At 39.8% G+C, this 18936-nt stretch overlaps 2 protein-coding genes across 6 annotated transcripts in view; one reads left to right on the plus strand and one right to left on the minus strand.

Moving 5' to 3' along the window:
- Positions 1-18936, minus strand: part of LOC116692455 (rho-related GTP-binding protein RhoA-C) — a 732216-nt gene that overhangs the window by 400698 nt on the left and 312582 nt on the right. The gene's annotated exons all lie outside the window — the stretch shown is intronic.
- The window catches only part of tead3a (TEA domain family member 3 a), a 14521-nt gene continuing 1811 nt past the window's right edge, over positions 6227-18936 (plus strand). Inside the window, exons 1-12 of one of the 5 annotated variants that reach the window (XM_032520754.1) lie at positions 6227-6487; positions 10326-10568; positions 15033-15097; positions 15318-15380; positions 16715-16726; positions 17123-17233; positions 17382-17425; positions 17537-17598; positions 17688-17821; positions 17903-18073; positions 18581-18721; positions 18836-18936. The exon at positions 18836-18936 is cut by the window's right edge and continues 52 nt beyond it. In XM_032520754.1, coding sequence (XP_032376645.1) covers positions 10562-10568; positions 15033-15097; positions 15318-15380; positions 16715-16726; positions 17123-17233; positions 17382-17425; positions 17537-17598; positions 17688-17821; positions 17903-18073; positions 18581-18721; positions 18836-18936 — 911 coding nt within the window. In that variant the 5' untranslated portion in view covers positions 6227-6487; positions 10326-10561. Of the gene's footprint in view, positions 6488-6532; positions 7102-10325; positions 10569-15032; positions 15098-15317; positions 15381-15487; positions 15551-16714; positions 16727-17122; positions 17234-17381; positions 17426-17536; positions 17599-17687; positions 17822-17902; positions 18074-18580; positions 18722-18835 lie in introns of those variants that run through there. The other 4 variants (XM_032520756.1, XM_032520755.1, XM_032520757.1 and 1 more) reach the window with 4 other exon arrangements.

Consider the following 18936-nt stretch of genomic DNA (forward strand, 5'->3'; position numbering starts at 1 on the left):
TGGTTCGCCCTCTGCTCTGCCCTGTGCTGTGTTTGCCTTAGTCCGCCTGCCCACTTTGGCACTGCTGCCAAGAGGGAAGGGGAGAAAAGGGAGGGCAGGAGGGGAGGTGTAGAGACAGAAAGAGGAAGGGAGGGACATGCTGTAGTCAGAGAGAGAGAGAGACAGAGAGAGAGAGAGAGAGAGAAGGAACAGAAAGAGGAGGAGTCAGAGAAAAAGAGTTAAGAAAGAGAGTGAGTCACAGACAATAAAAAAAGAAAAAGAAGAAACTGTCGTGAGCAGACGCGGTGACACAAAACAGCGGGACAGCAGCTGGAGCACTCTGAGAATTTGTACGTTTGTACGACTAACATCCAAAACACACCTCTCACCTTGTGCTGTACTTATTCTATCCTGCAGCAACAGACAGATGGCGAGCGAGCAAGCACTTCTATATTGTTTAATATCACCACATTTTGCAATCAGCTGATCAAAAAGTTCCCTTGCCTCAAAGAGGAGTCTCTTTATTCTGTCTGCTTTTCTCCACGTCTCCCTCCATCCTTTTTGCAAATTTGTCCTCTCCCTCAATCGGGGATAATATCTTCCCTCCTCGGTGGGAGGGGTTTGAGGGAGTTTAGCTAAATGAATCAATGAGCGCGGAGGGTGGATATTTCAGAGAATGTCACTTTTTTTCTCTCGCTAGCTGTTGGCATCTTTCCCAGGTCTCCCTTTGCTTTCTCACACCAGCAAGAGAGATGAACACCAATGCAGATCTTGGATCAGCGAGCTGTCGCCTCTAGATGACCCCAATCATTAGGAGAGAAAACATAAATCCATCTGCTCATAAATGGCCGACCTTCTCTATAACCTGCTTGCGAACCAATCACTAACGTTTGAGTGGGTATCCCAAGCCGAGCCAACCAATCAGAGCTCAAATCGTTGCTGATGTCATTTTCAAAATGCAGACAGTAGGCTACTTCTAAAAAAAAATAAAAACAGGAATACTTTTTAAAGTGAAAATGTTTTCTCCTTTTAAAACTTACATCAACCACTGGAAGACAAAAAAAACAATTGTGTTGTCTTTGGTACTTTAAACAGTTATTTAGTAATTCCTTGTTGCAGCTGCTGTAATACCTGAGTTATTGAGTCCTCAAACTGACCAAACACACACACACACACACACACACACACACACACACACACACACACATGATTGGAGTGTTCTCCCAGTCCTTAAAAACTCACCGAGGAGACAAAACAGACCACAATAGCCTAGCTTCTCTGCTTAAACTCCACAGGAGTATTTTCTCGAAGATAGGACAATGAACAACCCCCCCCCCCCCCCCACACACACACACACACACATACTGTACACAGACTGTACACAGGCGCGTACACACACATGTGGTGCAAACAATCCAACAATTCGGTTCTTCCATGGAGACTCAGATTCAGCCAGCAGGTTGGACAGCCCCTCAACCTGACGTCACATCTCCTTTGTTGTTTATGCATTTATTTCTCTCCTCAGCTGAACTCTCTGAACCCAAAGTCCCCCACCCCCCTTCCTCCCCTTATGTCCTCCAGCCCTACACTTACACCCTGCCAATGAAGGCGGGCAAATACAGTATGGCTTTAACGAGGAATGAGAAGAAAACAGACAGACAGACAGACAGACAGAGAGGAGAGACAGGGAGGAAAGAAAGGAGCTCTCTCACATTTTCTTTTCTTCCTTTTCTTCTTCGATCGCTCCCTGTGTCTCTCTTCCTGCTTGGCTTGTAAAAGTTTCAGCTGCATGGCGGGCGGCCTCTTTTGGCAACAGTCCAACTCTTGACTCTCCTGTCCCCTTGCAAGAGAGAGAAGGCAGGGAGGACAAATATAGTCACAGCTAGACTGTACTGTACAGTTGCAGATAAAGAATGCACAGTGACCATTTTTTAATTTCATGCAGGAAGAGAGAGGAATTGTGACATTCCTTCAGCATTTATAATCAGAAACAGTGACACCATAGATCTCATGTAAAACACAAGCTAGCCATGGCTCGAGACATCAAGCAGAGTTTCAAACGGCTGTGCCACAGTTGTGATGTTAGTCTGCCTTTAACTGAGTTTGACAGCTGAGTCTGATAACAGAGCATTTTGGTCCTCACACCCAGTTCACACAGGGACACTTTGTTATCTCTCCTGGTATTAATAACACGAGCTGCTCAGTTGCTTGTGTGTATAGACAGATTTGCACATGTACACGAGAACATTAGAAACACCAAATATTTACCTTACTTTAAAAGATAAAGCTAAGTGGGCCCTCTGTTGCATTGCAAGTACAGGCAGGCACACATACATGAACATTGTTACTGATTTACTCCCCTTAACTTGGTGCACAGGGGTTTAAATACTGTAATGTTGAGGTAGTTTATCAGTAAAAGTGGCCTAATCATTTAATAATCATTTTCTCTAAGCTTGAACTTAGTTATAATGCTCTCTTAGTTTGCCTAAATACAGGATTATGCCATTCATTGTTTTGATAAATCATTAATGAAATAGGTTTATTAAACGGTTTCTTACTCTTCCATGAAGTTCCCTCAAAAATAATGGCCATCCTGTTTCCACAGCTCTTCCAAACTTTTCCAAACGATATTCCGCCATAATTGTTATAGGCAATCAGCTAATATGCCCAGATTTTATCTGTAAAGGTATGCATATTTATAATATTCAATAATTACAATACAGCCATTAAAGTACATATGCATTGAGTTATTGATTAACTGAATATAAAAGAACAACAATTTCTGAAGTAATTATTTCTGTGAGGAAATAAAGATTAGCACAAATGTTGTGGTCTTGCCTGCCATGACGATTTGTTTCACGTATATGTGATTTCACAAAGAAGAAATAAGAAGATATTTAATAAAAAATGTACTCTTTTACGTTATTACGGTATATCATAAAATGTGAAGTCACATGTGAGAGGCCCAATAGTATGGATTTTCTACTGTGACTCAAGACAAGAATCATCTTTATAATTTTTGCTAATAAATGGTCACATGACCCAAAGGCTGGCGAATGAAAGGCCCCTTGAGGAAAATTTGTGATTAGTGATACAAATTAAATTTGACTTGACTTAATTAAATGCATACGGCTTAAGCCAAATGCATTTATGTATGCCAAATGTTCATTGATTGATTTTATAGTCCTGATCATTGACTGGACAAAACAGGTCCTGACACAAAATATCTTCTCTAAATGATATGGACACTTTTCTTAGTAGCTAGCCTACTAGCTAAAAGCTTCAAGCTGTTTGCTAAAAGCTACTAGCTTGCACGTTTTGAAGAATTGAACCAGATGTTTACCGTATTTGGGTAAAAAGTTTGGACTTTTGATCATGTAAAACTTTACATAAACAAACCAAATCAAATAAACTTTTGACAATTCCTACATAAAAGCTGAACTGCTGCTCACCTGGCTGTCGCTTTGCTAGCTGCTAGAGGGACACAACCAGGCTCTATACTAACTAAGTGTGGGGTCATAACTACGTGCGCAATAAATTTATATTGCATAAGTGTACACTGTAGCTATTCAAAGGGTGGATTGGTGCAGTTTTTGCTTTGATTTGATTGGCTCATGAATGAAAAAAAAAGTAGTCAATGGTAAGTAGGTGTGAGACCGTAGCACTTAAGTGTTGTTGCATTTAAAGGCTTAGCACATATCAAATTGAGCAAAATACATTTGTCTGCTGTGAGGTGCTATGAATTAGTTTTTTTGGCTTGGTGCATAAATGCAACACCTTGCTGACTAACAGGTCAGTGATAGTCAGATTAAAGGCTTAAAGTAAATAGTTTACAGAACATCTGCTCTTAAAAAAATAAAAAATAAAAATGAAAACCATTCTAGAGTATTCCACTGTGATTCCACTGGTTGCAAGTATCACTCTGAAAAGATGAGGCGCCCCATCTAGTGGCAAACCTGCGTCAGCGCATGTGTTGCAGTGTTTGCCATACTCTCATAGGCAGTATGGTAGTTCCACTGTAATTCATTTATTGTATTTTTGGTGCAAAAAAATAAATAAAAAGAACAAGAAACATACATCTTAGTAAGTTATCAGGAAGTACTAGCCTACATAGTTAGGTTTTCCCCGTAAACGACTGTGTGTGTGTGTGTGTGTGTGTGTGTGTGTGTGTGTGTGTGTGTGTGTGTGTGTGTGTGTGTGTGTGTGTGTGTGTGTGTGTGTGTGTGCGCAAGCATGAATCAATTGCATTAGATCAATGTTATCAAAGTGTCAAATAACAATATAAGATAAGGTGATGACAACAACACAGAAGTGAAGTGGGAAAGAAAAAGAATGAAGAATGGCGGGTGAACTGGACTAACCATTACATTTCTTGTTCTTACTTTCCAGTATGAAGAGAAGCGTAACCACTCTAGAGACTGAAATTAATAATCCTAAAAGAGTCTGCCCTCAGGCTTGAGCAAGACAGAGGTGGAAAGTATTGAAGGTAGATAAGGGAGATATATTGAGACTTACTTTCCATGTACTTTCTAAATTTCAACAGCATAACAATAAAAAGAAGGAGTTGACCTATTTAAAATGTATGTCAATGCCAAGGTGCATTTTTGCCATTATTTCTGACAGGTTTTGAATTATAAAATTCTTTTTTTCTCTCTCTTTTACACTTTTTAGAAGCCTGGAAAGAAAACTAGCCACCTCTAAATACCTGATCTCCATTAATGCTGCAGACCTCACGGGAAAAAACTTTGTATAGGCAGGTTGAGATATGGACATGTTTGCACATGTCGAAAGGAAACCAGAGAAATCCAACTGATACTAGGCAATCTGTCATCTGTTTCACTCTATCCATCATCACCAGTCCATGCTTATGAGTAGGTCAAAGTCAACATTATCAGTGTAATTATCTTGATCTGTTTTGTTTGTTCCAATATATGTATAGTTTTTTATATTAAAGTTTTGGCTAGGTCATTCATCTTAGTCCAACTAAAAGTTAAAATGGCACTCTTCGCTGAGCATCTTTCATAAACTTGAAGGAACAGAATAAAAACACTTCCAAAAGAACTTACTTAATGACTGTCATACACTTTCTTTCTTTTTTAATCAGTACCATGTCAACTATGGCCTATACTATGAATTAGTCATGAGTATGGTACTACTGCCCTCCAGTGGCATTATAGGAACAACATCAGTCCCACAGGATGTCAAGTCGATGACAAGGGCTTTTTTGGTAGGTGTAGATAGGGCAAACAAGCCTTAAAATGTTAGGGTGATAATGTTGAGAGTTCTGCATCAAAGCGTCCTGACCAATACTGATGTGACTCCAACTGTTGAAAATAGGTTTAACTCCTGCAGGATTTCTGCTTAGATGTCAGCCTTTAATCTGTAAACGGGAGCTTATTGTCAGCAGTTGAGGGGGCATGTTGAGAACAAGTGGGTTTTTAGTCTCTTTGTCAGTCTCGTGACATTTTGCTCAGAGGCCATTGCATCTCCTTTTACAATAGAATCACTGTTGCGTGTCAGCTGCATAAGCAGGAAGTTTTCCTCTAATTACCCTCACCTTGTCAGTATTGGAGAGTAATACTGTAGGTGATGCAAATTATTAACCAGGGTGACCCCAGCCTATTGGAGCCTATATTATTTCCAACCAAATTTAAGTTAACGGGACAGAGTGTAAAACTGGAGCTCTTGGGCACAATTGATTAAGCAGCTGGTTTCCACAACCTTTATTTGGTATTGAATGTAGTTCACATTTGGTTTTAGGGGTTTAAATCACATTGTTCCATGGTTCTTAATCTTTTTTGTCTTATGGCCCTTTAAAACAAATCATACATACATAAAATTGGCTACAAATCCTAACAAAGTAGCCTAATAATAACATCCAATATCATTTACACTCTGAAAGAAGCACTTTTTGATAGCCTACCTTAAGTAGCCTACACTTTCTGATAATAAGCTACTTCTGTAGGCCTGCTATTACCAAGGCTAAGTAACATTTTCAATGCTTAGCTTTAACTTCTAATAAAGTATTTTTAGAGTAAAGGATCTGAACAGCCTACATACCCTATACTTCTTCCTCCACTTTCTGAGAGACTATCAATGCGTAGGCCTAGTGGGTCCTATAAAGTAAAAGTTGGATACCATGAGGAGCAGAACTCGCCATAACGTCTAGACACATCTAGCCTATATTTTGTGAAAGAGAACAATAAATTCAACACTACCACCTTTCCATTTCTCCCTTTCTCTAGCTAGTCCACTCTGCTGTTATGGGAGGAGTCTGCGTTGAGAGCCACAAAACTTTTGCGTGTGCGCGTGTTTCGACGCCACGCCTCTGTGCGTTTTCCTCCGATTTTATTTCAAACTCATACTTGGCATTCCGCCTTTTGCTGTCAAACACGATTGTTTTTTTACCGAGGATATACTTGCGATACATAACGAAAAGTGCTTAGAAACAAAAGTATACGGGGAGGAGTGTGTGCCTGTAACAACACGGCAGGGAAGCCATTGTAAGGTGAGTGCGCTCTCAGATAGTTCTTTGTTGTGTGCTGCAACTTTAATGCTGCGGCAGCTGCTCCGCTTCGTGTGTGCTTGAAGTTTTGGGATATTTGACATATTTCGCATTTCCCGCTGCCGCTTTGCTGAATCAGATCCTCTTGTGTTTTTGCAAGGAGTTCCTCTTTTATTTTCCCAGCCTCCCTTTGCTATAATAGCAGTGACTTTGTAGGCGTCTCTCGGACTTACTTTGGAGTTTGTTTAGGTATTATTAGCCCGCAAGCTAACAAACTAGCATGCCAGCTCGAGTGTGTCATCAGTGGATTGTGTGTGAAATATCCACCGAAATGTAGAAAATAACACTTCCTCTTACACAAAGTGTTTGCACGATGTTTCAACAATTGCTAGACCCAGTTACATGTACGGTTTTTACACTTTGGATCAAAGGCAGATTTTGCCAACTCACAGTTGGCTAAACGGCTTCCAGCCGTTGAGTGAGATTTCGGTTTTTCCCTAACGCTACATGCTAACGTTAGCTGATTGGATTCATTTCTTGCTATTGTGAAAGTGTCACCAACATGTGAGACTGGTCTTACAGGTTCAACAGTAGTCAGAGGAGGAAAACCACCTTTTGTAAGTCTCCAACAGAATTATCTTGACTGAATTGAGCTCCATAAGTCTAATAGAGTTGCTGTCTAAAACCTAAAGAACTGTTGTAGCTAGTAACGTTAGGTAGCTAAGTAGCGTTAGTAGTAGTCAGCTGAGGTGGCCATGTAAATCTGAAAGTACTGTGATGAGAGATCTAGCTTGGTGAATCAGAATCTGCTTCAATGGTTAAGTAAGTGTGAACACATACAGGGAATTTGACTCAAAGTAACGTTACCTCACGTTACACAGAACTAGACATACGGCTAAAAACAAGGACAACAAAGCGCAACGAGGTAACGTTAACATTTGACTACAATGCGCAGATATACATTTAGCAAAAAAGTGTATACACATACATGCATAAACAAAAGTAGCTACATACGCCTATGTAAACAAACCTCTCTATGAGTAAGCTATATGAGGACATCATAATGTTACTGTTCCAATTGGAGCAGAAGGCAGCCCATAATGTTCATGTGTTTTGTCGGTGTTTGCTGAGCTCATAGCTTTATTTAGCTCAATGGTCTACTGGATCCCCACTGCACTAGACATCTGACCTTTTTGACCACTGTGAGCTATATTGAAACTAGCAGGGCCGCATATGCATTCAGTGCATAATGCCCTAACTTTGCATCAACATTACTCTGGTTTATGACAAGCTCTGGCTGTGATGCTTCAGTTGTATGATTTCCCAAATCTTAGCCCTGTCTTGATATATAAACACGCACACTTTACTAGGTACGTCTAACATCCATACAATAAATATGCCACACATTCTGCATTCATGAATATGATAATGTTGAACATTGTTTTTACAACAAATTAGGTTGTATCTATGGTTGCACTAACACATTTATATTCAATTCTTAATCTTTTATTCCTATATAGCAGCTATTCCCAACTTTTTTAGCTTCCAAACCCTTAGAATTGAACAAGGTTATGGCCTTTAGTGTGGACATAGGCTTTGAGTAGTTAAGTGGAATGTTTCCATCTCATTGTTACATTTGAAGGCCTTTATAGGCTTGAATACGTGAAAGTATACCAGGATTTCACAAGGGGGAAAAAAAAATCAAAGATTTAACAAAAGTAAGAAAAGCATAATTTAATAACCCCCTCAGATTTACCCCCAGGTTTGGAGCATCTGTTGATGTTACTTACGTATAGGGTCAATAATACCCCTGAAAGGTCTAACTTAAACTTTAATAAAACCCTTATTCGCAATTTTAATATCATTCAGAAAAGCAATCAAGTGTACAGTTGGTAATATAATATTCATATGTTTTTTTGAGCTGTTAAAAAGGCTCCAGCACCTCAAACAGAAAAATACAGTTTAATCAGATAAGACTTCTCACAGAGGAAACTTTCAGGCTCTTTCTTAACCATCTCAACAGGGCATGTCTGATCGTTATGGCTACAGCACAGTCTCGTCAGCAGTGATTGAAACTGGGAAGGCCCTGGCAGTGCAGAGTGTGTCCAATAAGCCCACCACAGCAGGGGAAGCTCTTGCTACCACACTGATCCTCTGTGGTTATCCGTGGCAGGGACCATGTTAGCCACACTCTGGAAAACATTACACACCAGGCAGCATTCATGTTGCATATGTGTGCCTGTGTTTGGCGCATCCTCAACAATAACAAGAATGTGTAATTTCCTCATGTGGCCTAAATTTGCAGGCTTCAGGGAAGTTGATATGGCCCAAGAAAGTAGTTTCTCTATGGCGGTTAGCTAAAGGAAAATCATATCTGGTCTTGCCACCACTAACTGGTGTAACCGTAATAGCTCGACCAACTAGTAGTGTCTTCATTGACCTTGGCCAGTGTCTTTGTAAATTTACAAGCTCTTAACGTTTAGCCATTTTACTTGTCGGGTCTTTAACCCCGAATGCCAGAGCTATTAATACACCCTGTGCCAATGGAGGCTGTAAACAACTTCAGGTGAATCTGATCTCGCTCCTGGTGAAGTGTGGAGACATTTGAAGTACAAGAAATCTGTCGCCTTTCTTAGCGGCTGCATGTTAATCCTGGTCCTGTACAGCCATCACAAAGGGTTTGATTAGCAAAACAAAGTGTGGGACCACACTTTTGTTTTTTTTTGACCTGCTTGTCATTAGGCCCCATTCATAAAACTCACAGGTCTGATTTAGATCTTTGTGAGCATGTACAAATTAAGAACTTCAGTGGGATTCAGTGGCTCATGAAAAGTTTGGTCAGCCCAACTAAAAGTGCTAATAGTCTCTCTTCAACATAATGCCCATGAAATAAAAAAGTTGCATTTGTTTCATTTTATTTAATTGTCATTATCTATTAATCAGCCAGTTATTTTCACAATTGTTGAATCCATAAAACTGTCATTTAAGATCAAGGTATTTTCATGTGGATAATAACTTTTTTAAAGAAATAAAATAGTTATTTAACCTACTATTTTTTGGGCTGCAGTATACGCTAATGGGTTATTCCAGCTTTTTGGTGGGCTAAAAATACAGAAAATGCAATTTCTGTAACCACAAAAGTGTATTTGGTTTATTATTACTTTTACACAGAATAAACACTTTAGGGATTGTACATAATAGATGATTTAAAGCTGCACTGTGTTTTCAAAACATCCAGGAGACGGCTGCATTGATTTCTTTAAACCTTGCTGATTGCGATGCCTTTTTGTCTAAATTCATCAGCTATCATAACAAATACTGCTCTCACATTTGTGCAAGACATTTTGCTCTAATGTATTTTTAATGTGGAAAAAACCCGTCTTGAAATCTGGATTCAGGGCAAGCACAGGAATAGTTAGCATACTAAAGATAGTGTTACATTTAACAAACTAAGCAGCAGGACAGGGTTATATTAGAACGCAATAACAGTCTGACTCTACTTATAGTCCTAGGACCAGTCATACGTCATGGATGTAGCTGCCATGTGCAAATATAAGACCCCTTTTACAGAGTCCTTGTTTCAAAAAGAGTCAACTGGAAACAAAAAGTCAGTTTTAGTCAAATATAAACGTTGTTCATAGACCTAACGTTTGCTTAATTAGGCAAACTACATCTTAAATCTGCTGGCCAGGCCACAATGTCATTTCAGCTGTCAAAATCAACAGTTACGGGCTAAATGACAAGGCTGCTTTTGTCTAGAAGAACCAGAGATTTGACAGACGTAGCAACAGTCTCTAAGAGGATGTAAAATCATCTAAATGCTTTGTCCTGTGTGTTCTAGGTGTGTTGTGGCCAGGAGCCGTCATCATTGCTTCGGAGTGGAGTTGCCGTAGCAGCCCTGATGGGGCGCAGGAGGATGGTGGCGATGGGGAAGGAGCTGGAGACGGGCCGGACCGCGGATTGGACGGCGACCCTGAGGGAGTGTGGAGTCCAGACATTGAGCAGAGCTTTCATGAAGCTCTGGCCATCTACCCTCCCTGCGGCAGGAGGAAGATCATACTCTCAGACGAGGGGAAGATGTATGGTAAGGACCAGGAAATTTCTGTCCTAATTGCCATCTGATCCACCTTTTGTTTATAGTGATGTCTGGCTGACTTTTAAGTCATACTATATACCAACCATTGCAGCAGTGTCATTAGGGAATGAGACTTGCAAGGTAATCTACAGCATGTGAAGCCACTTACCAATGTGAACAAAACATTCATTGAAAGTGAGATTATTTGTCATTGATTGAGAGAAGAAAAAAAAAGTCAAAGTTTGGATAACTGTTGTTTTTACTTGTTTAAACTTTTAGGGTCCCTGTCCAAGCTGTACAATGACACTGATTAGTAAACATAACTATTAAGTATAATTAAAAATAATTACCCGCACACACACTTACTCAGCCTTAACTTTTAAAGAATGATATAAAACTGAAACTTCATTCCCGTTATGGTTTGGCTTTCCAAGGAAGTATTGCAAAGGCCGGTAGTGAACACTTTGGAACCCAGAGGGTTATTGAGCATTCTTGTAAATACCTCTTAGTTTGGGCCTAGGTGATGTGCTTGCAGGTATTTTAAAAGAAGGCTATTAAGCTTTGAGGTCAAATGGCATCCAGCACTGACAGGGTCAAAGGTTAGAGCAGGTTGAAATTCCAGGTCAGGTTAGAGTTAACACCAGTACAGTAGAAGTTGCTTTAAGACTGTTTCGTATTGGTCTGTAGTACTATGGTTGTCTGTTTTTATTAGTATCTGTTTAGGACGCCTGTGAGTAGTGCTCAGATGTATTTTGACCGTTTCTTCCTTTCCTACCTTATTGAAGGCCTTGGCGAGCACCCAACATTCCTAGCATTTTTGTCTTCTTTTTTTGGCTGAGGGTTAGCATTCCCGCCTGCAGCCGCCTGTGTCATGCATTTGTGTATGTATGAGTGTGTGTTGTGAGGGAAACAAGATATGTGATACCACGCAACAGAAAGGGTTGTTCCAACGTAGCAGCATTTTGTCCTTTTGTGGAAGTGTGGGCTCACTGTGTTGACCACCCCCACTTCCTTTTGAATAAACAAGGATAGTCCCAGTACTACACACATTCATACATTGGAAAGCTACACAGACACTGGACATAATCCCCACGTGTCTCTCTCACTGCCTTTTAATACAATCATGTGAGAAACTTTGGAAATCCCCTTTATGTTTTAAAATGTTTGCGTCATTGGTTGTCATTTGTGAAATTCTATATCTAATTACAAGGAAAATACTAAGTACATAAAAATATAATTTTTTTATATAAAAAAAAGGAAATTACTTCACTTCCATTATGGTTTAATATTTAATAATAATTTTAGTCTGTGCTTCACCCCCCAAATGATCATACACTATGATCCTATTTCCTTAAATTAGTCCCATCCTACATCTCAAAAGCGGTCAAGGGGGAGTACAAGCCATAGCTATTTTTTAATTACTGCATGCTATAAATGTACTTATTAAAGCGTAACTAAAGCCAAAATGCAACCTTGGGTCTTTTTGTGACTATGACCAAGTCAAACTTTCATTTAAAAGCATATTTAGGACAGAAGCGTCACTTTTAAGAGTTAAGAAAAGATTTTAAGAAAAGGAGCTTCATATGACATTTCCTCCTATGGAGTTCGTTCATTTGCATTCTGAGATCACCCATTTTTGACTGGGAAAATGGGGGATAGCGTTATATGAAGCTCCTTTTTCAACTACAAGGTCAATATTGTTTTTCACTTACAACAAAACAACAAATTATCGGTGCATTTATATGGAACTAAGCTTTAGGAGCTTTCCATCTTTACTTTCCTCCCTTGACTATTTTGACTTGCAGGATAGACGGTGACCGGAAGAACAACAGCGAGTTGCTCAAAACCTTTCTTTTTAGTAAACTCTGTGAACACAAAGTTTCATGTTGTCAAGCCTTCTCAGTGTTTTAAAAATAGCTGTTTTGAGGCTAGCGTAAAAGTGCCCCAAGGACTCCCATTCAAAAGGCCATTTGACCAAAAAACAAGAATAAGGAAAATCTTAAAAGTGAAGCTTCTGTCCTAAATATGCTTTTTTTTTATAGTACGCTTTAAATGTGTCTGTGTCCACTGGTAGTATGACTGCTTTTTGTCATTTTATTTTACTCTGTCCTAAAGTAGGCAGATCACCAGATGAAGTGAAATTCTTTTCAAACACAAAGTCAACTGGTATTGGAGATTTACAGTTCATGTCTGAAAGTATCTGAAGTGTATATATACATACATACATACACGCATACAGTTGTGTTCAAAGTGATAGCAGTCCAACATCACTAACCTCATAAATCATATTTTTTGGTAGAAGTGATATTTCTACATTGCAAATAATTTACTAGTAATTGTTGTAGAGTCATACAGACCCAGCAGTCATGACATGCATGCTGCTAATTCTATGTAATTGAATCTGTAATTGAAAGGGGCATGTTCAATATAATAGCAGTGTTGTGTTCAATTAGTGAGGTGATTGATTCTGTGAAGAAACAGGTGTCAATTATGGCCCATATTTAAGGAAGGAAGCAAATGTTGTGCATGCTGGTTATAGTGCATTTCACACTGAAATACTCAGCAAAATGGGTCATTCCAGACATTGCTCTGAGGAACAGCGGACTTTGATTAAAAAATTGATTTGGAGAGGGGAAAACACATATAGTAAGTATATAAGTACAGAAAATTATAGGCTGCTCAGCCAAAATGATTTCAAATGCCTTGAAATGGCATCCAAAGCCTGAGCGACGTGGGAAAAACGGCCAACTACCATTTGAATGGATGGAAGAATAGCCAAAATGGCAAAGGCTCAACCAATGATCAGCTCCAGGAAAATCAAAGAAGACTTAAAGTTACCTGTGAGTACTGTTAGGATCAGAAGAAGGCTATGTGAAGCAAAGCTATCAGCTAGAAGCCCCCATGCTGAAAAAAAGACATTTACTGAATAGGTTGAAATTTGTCAAAGGAGAAATGCCGCAGCATTTTGTGGACTGATAGAGCAAAATTATTCTACGGGTCTAGGGGGCGCAGGCAGTTTGTCCGACGACCCCCATTCAAGCATAGTTACTTGAAAATGAACTTCATCTTGCAATGTATTACCATGTTTCCCAAATGATCTTCCTATGTGCATTTTTGTTCTTGTGTCAAGGTTTAAGTTACACGCATTAAAACAAATGGGCCAAGAGTTGACTTGGCCTTAAGGTACTGGTAGGCTGCAAGAAAGTTGGACTGCTGGGTCTGAGTCAGACCTTTCTGTTGAATTTGGGGAATTCTGTGTTCTGGTAACTCCACTGAGCTGATGTGACTCAGCCAGACGTGGCCCAAGTCCCTACAGCATTGCAGCCTTTCCCAGAAAGAAGGGTGAATGTGTGATTAAATGATTGAAGTTGTGGAATCAGTCTGTAAGGCTTTATTTAGTCACCTTTATCCTCTTTCTAATTTTGACATCTGCAGCAAGGTGAATAATGCGTACAAGTTACGATCAGAGGCCAGCAGATCACCAAGTGTGGGTTGGAGCTTGGGGAGGCAGAGAAAGAAAGAGCTGACCATGCAGTCTGTAGAGACCACGTCTGGTAACTATATGATGACCTCTCCTCCCTCCATTCCCACCACTTGTCCATCTGCTTTGGAGCTCTGCCATTGAGCATGCAGATCTGACTCTAATTTAACACACGCTGTCCTTATTGAGAATATCATACAGCTACAGAAATCCAAAGCTTACAGACCATGTAATTGTGTGTGTGCAGTAGCCTGACAATCTCACACTCAGTGCAGTCACATTAAACAGTCATATTATGCTGGTTTCTTTTCAAACGGGATGGAAAAAGTGTCCATGTCGGTCTTGATCTTTAGCTTCATACCAGAGATTGAGTTCAGTACAACCTAAACTTACATTTGACCTGTTCAAATCAATAACATCACGGTGACCCAAAGACTAAAAACACGAAGGACTCGTGGTCTTACCACGTATGTTCAGGTTATACTTAGGAAGATTGTCATAAGATACAAACTCAGACTTCAATGTGTTACTGTGTTGCAGTAGACTTGAGATCAACTGCTGTGTGAAAGCACTTATTCCGGTCATCATTGCCTTGACTTTCTGGTCAAATTTATTATGATTGTTATTTATTTTTGATTATTTTTGGGGCATTTTTAGGCCTATATTTTCGCAGTCATGCAGCAAAGGGCCGCAGGTTCCCGTGGCCGCTGCGTCGAGGAGTAAACCTCTATATATGTGCGCCTGCTGTCCAACTGAGCTAACCCGTCCGAGTAGCAACCATGTTTTTTCCTACAGTGATCTTTAGGAAAACGTTAAACCTCTGAACTATCAACTCACCCAAAGGACAGCATATCTTGTAAATCAGCTGGCAGAACATATTTCTGTGTGTGTATAATACAATTAATAATAAAAAAGTACACTTTATCAATCCTGCAAGGGAAATTACAATTTACGTACCTTTCTGATTTTATCTGTTACTTTCTCAATTTTAGGTCGAAATGAACTGATAGCTCGCTATATCAAGCTACGAACGGGGAAGACGCGCACACGCAAACAGGTATGTACAGATGTTATTGAAGACTCCAAAATGTACTTGTTTTATGTAATATGATTCGCAGCTTCCATGTCTTGTTGTGTTTTTTTATTTTTATATTGTTTTATTATTTTTTACCCATTGACCTTGTTAAATTGATTATTAATGCACCATGGTTATTTAAAACTGCAAATCATCCTGTGAATGTGTGTTTTTTTTCATTGGGGTAACCCTGGCTTCTTAGGTGTCTAGTCACATTCAGGTTCTGGCACGTAAGAGGGTACGAGAATACCAGACCAGCATCAAGGTGGGTGCCCAATGAATCAACTCTCCCTTCCCTCTGTAGTCACATCCCCTCTTCTTTTCCTTTCCTTTTTCCTCCCATCCTCTGTCCTTCATCCTGTCTTTCGTCAGGTCTCTAGTCACCTGCAAGTCTTGGCCAAGAGAAAGTCTCGTGAGATTCAGTCTAAGCTCAAGGTACACATGCTCACTGACTCTTAACATGCTACCTGCTTCGCTCTGCATGTGGCCCAAATCTAACCTAACTTAAAATCACAATAGAAGTCTTCGTTAGAACTTGTGGCAGATTTATGCTTCTCTTACTGTACGTACGAGCAGAGGCAGAATTTAAACGATAAAGCATGACATATCCATTTAGTGTTGTGTTGATGCAAGGATGCTTACTAATTCGGGGCCACTGGAACACCTTGATGGAGAAGTTTAAATCCAGTTTACAAATAGTTGCATGATTTGTAATACCATCATTGGGGCACTGAGATAGTGTTAGTTGTTGGCTGTGGGAATGTGGTGTGGCAGGCGCAGATTTTGAAAATATGAGTTTAGCAAACATTGCTTACTGTCCGCATTTAATGTTGTCTGGTGTTGCTCTGCAAAAGCCAGATCTTTTTTAATGCATCAGTCTATCAAAATACATTATGTGGGACAAAGGTTTTTGGTGATGCATGGCAGCAATGTTGATCTGTTTATTTAGTTTTAGAGGCTTGAGGCTGTGGACAGATAATTTCATTAGATTTAGTAGCTGGCTCAGTCGACCTAAGCATGTGCATGGCTGTAGTAATGGACATAAATGCTGCTTGCTTGCATACACACAGACATGCAAGATGTTTTTTATGTGCCCCTCATCAGTGTGCACATATGACAAATTTCAGTTTTCTCTTTTAAATCATTTCTGATCTCAACATTCTCACTCTAAGGCACTCCCCTCAGTCCTTTTTTTTAATATCTTTTCTGTTTTCATGTGGTTTTACTATGCACTGTAATAAAGGTTCTTTGTGACATAAATTTGCACCAGATGTATTCAACTTGCTGCACTCCAATACACATTTGGAGAATTTGATTTCCAGGCTGCTATATTTCCTGGAATAAACACCAGCACTCGGCTTTGAACTCGGACAGATTAATAGGATGTACTGTAGCTTGTCCCATCAATGTAAAACAAGTTCTTTTTAGCTTTGTGTAAGTGTGTTTGTCATTGGTAGGTTAGGGGTGTGGTCATTTCAAAGAGTTAAATGTACTGAGGAAGGTGTTTCCTTTATTGTCTAACAGTGAATCTGTGACCTGCTGTTGTTTTGAATGTACTGAAGTTAATAATTAATTAATAACGTGTCTTCTTTGCTATAGGCCATGAACTTGGTAAGTTTTGATTATACAACTACAATCTTTTGCTTCAGGCTTTGTGGTTGGCATCACATAACTGCTAGTCCATAATGCAGTTCTACTGCCAGACTAAAAAATCCTGCTCATTTGTTTTTAGTGGCATTAGTTAAATGCTGGTGATGGCTTCAGTCAGCTCTCCTAGCCTGCTAGCTTGGTGAGCCTACTGCTTTGGCCTCCTACTATGTCTGCTTTGCACTCTGTCCTGTCTTCCCTCATAGTGACTGCATCATGCTGAATTACTGTATAATATGTTGGCTGGCTTGCTGTCTAAACTTGCCTTGAAGGTTGGCTGACTTTGGAACATTTACATTTTTACTCGATTTTACAAGATGGAGCATTGTCATTGTGTGTTACTTTTTCTTTCTCATTCAGGACCAGGTATCCAAAGACAAGGCACTACAGACAGTAGCCAACCTCTCATCAGCTCAGATCGTGTCTGCTAGTGTAATGAAACCCCAGACTCAGTTCCCTCCACCAGTCAGAGTGAGACATACATACATACATACATACATACATACATACATACATACATACATACATACATACATACATACAGACATCTGTTTTTTCCTACCTTCAGGGTGAAAGACTGAGTAATACTATCTGTTTCCCTTCTTTGCCTTTTGTTTAGTTTTGGCCTGGTCCTATGCCTGGACAGCCTGGACATTCTCAGGAGTAAGTGTCAATGGCAGAGTATTTAGTTTTGTTTGTTAAAAATTGCAGAAAGTCTTGTGCTTTAGCTGGTACAGTTGATCAATTTTAGGTTCCAACTCTTCCTTCTTGCAGCATCAAGCCCTTTGCACAGCCACCATACACTACACTACCAGCCCCTGTCCCTGCACCTATCAGTAAGTGGGATCACAAACTCATGGATTAGGGTAATTAGAAATTATCATTGGTATGCTAATTTAGTTTTCCTGGTTTAAATGTTTGGCAGGCTATGAGCCCCTGCCTCCACCTCGTCCTGCAGCTATAGCAGCTCCTGTATGGCAAGACAGAACCATCGCCTCAGCAAAACTACGGCTACTGGAGTACTCTGCTTTCATGGAGATCCAAAGGGACAGGGAAACGGTACAGACAATAAGTAATTTATACAAAACAATATAATTTTGTCTTTTTACCTTTTTCTCATCACTTCTTCATTCCCTACAGTATAAGCATCTTTTTGTGCTCATTGGCCCATCAAACCCGGGTTACAATGATCCCGTATTGGAGTCCATAGATGTGAGGCAGATTTACGACAAGTTCTCTGAGAAGAAAGGAGGCCTGAAGGAGCTGTATGAAAAAGGGCCGCACAACGCATTCTTCCTCGTCAAGTTCTGGGTCAGTACAAAAAACAGTGTTCTCTTTGATTCAATGTTTTTAAGGACTGAGACTTTTGGGAGGCTTGCTGCAGAAAGGAAGTTGTTAAAATAATTTCATAAACGTTTGACACCAACATGCTTTTTAGTTTTTACATTATATTTTATTTTAGTCATTGCATTAGATATTTAGTTGGTTTAAGTCGGTGCTATACATTTCACAAGCTTTAAATCTGAGTTTATAACCGGCTACACCACAAGAGGGAAGCAATGTCAATGTGATGCTGGAGCAGGGTTTTACACAAGAAATTAAAATCTTAAAGGTGCCCTGTGGAGTTTATCAACAAACACAAATTATGTTTACATTCAGTGTTTGTCACCAAAACAAATGTTGAATATATATCCCTCCTGACCCAGATACGTGCAAAAATACACACATAATAGATGGATGTATCTGTCTTTGGGTTTGGCTTCTTCTTATTTTCTCTCTGGCACTCACACTTAGTCCATCTTCTTGTCCTGGTTTTAGGCGGACCTGAGCAGTGAGATTGAGGAGGGCTCTGGTGTGTTCTATGGTGTGAGCAGCCAGTACAGTGGAACAGAAAACATCACAATCAGTGTCTCAACTAAGGTCTGCTCCTTTGGCAAACAGGTGGTTGAGAAGGTTGAGGTGAGAAGAGGAATCAGGTCTCTTTTTTTGTGTGCGTATAAAGCGTCATTCACTTTACCAACAATATTAAGGGGGTTTAATTGTGATGTGTATGTGCGGATTCCTCCCATTCAGACAGAATATGCACACATGGAAGGGGGGAAGTATGTGTTCCGCATCCATCGTTCGCCCATGTGTGAATATATGATCAACTTCATCCACAAGCTCAAACACCT

This window comes from Etheostoma spectabile, chromosome 7, assembly GCF_008692095.1.
Source record: "Etheostoma spectabile isolate EspeVRDwgs_2016 chromosome 7, UIUC_Espe_1.0, whole genome shotgun sequence".
Taxonomy (NCBI): domain Eukaryota; kingdom Metazoa; phylum Chordata; class Actinopteri; order Perciformes; family Percidae; genus Etheostoma; species Etheostoma spectabile.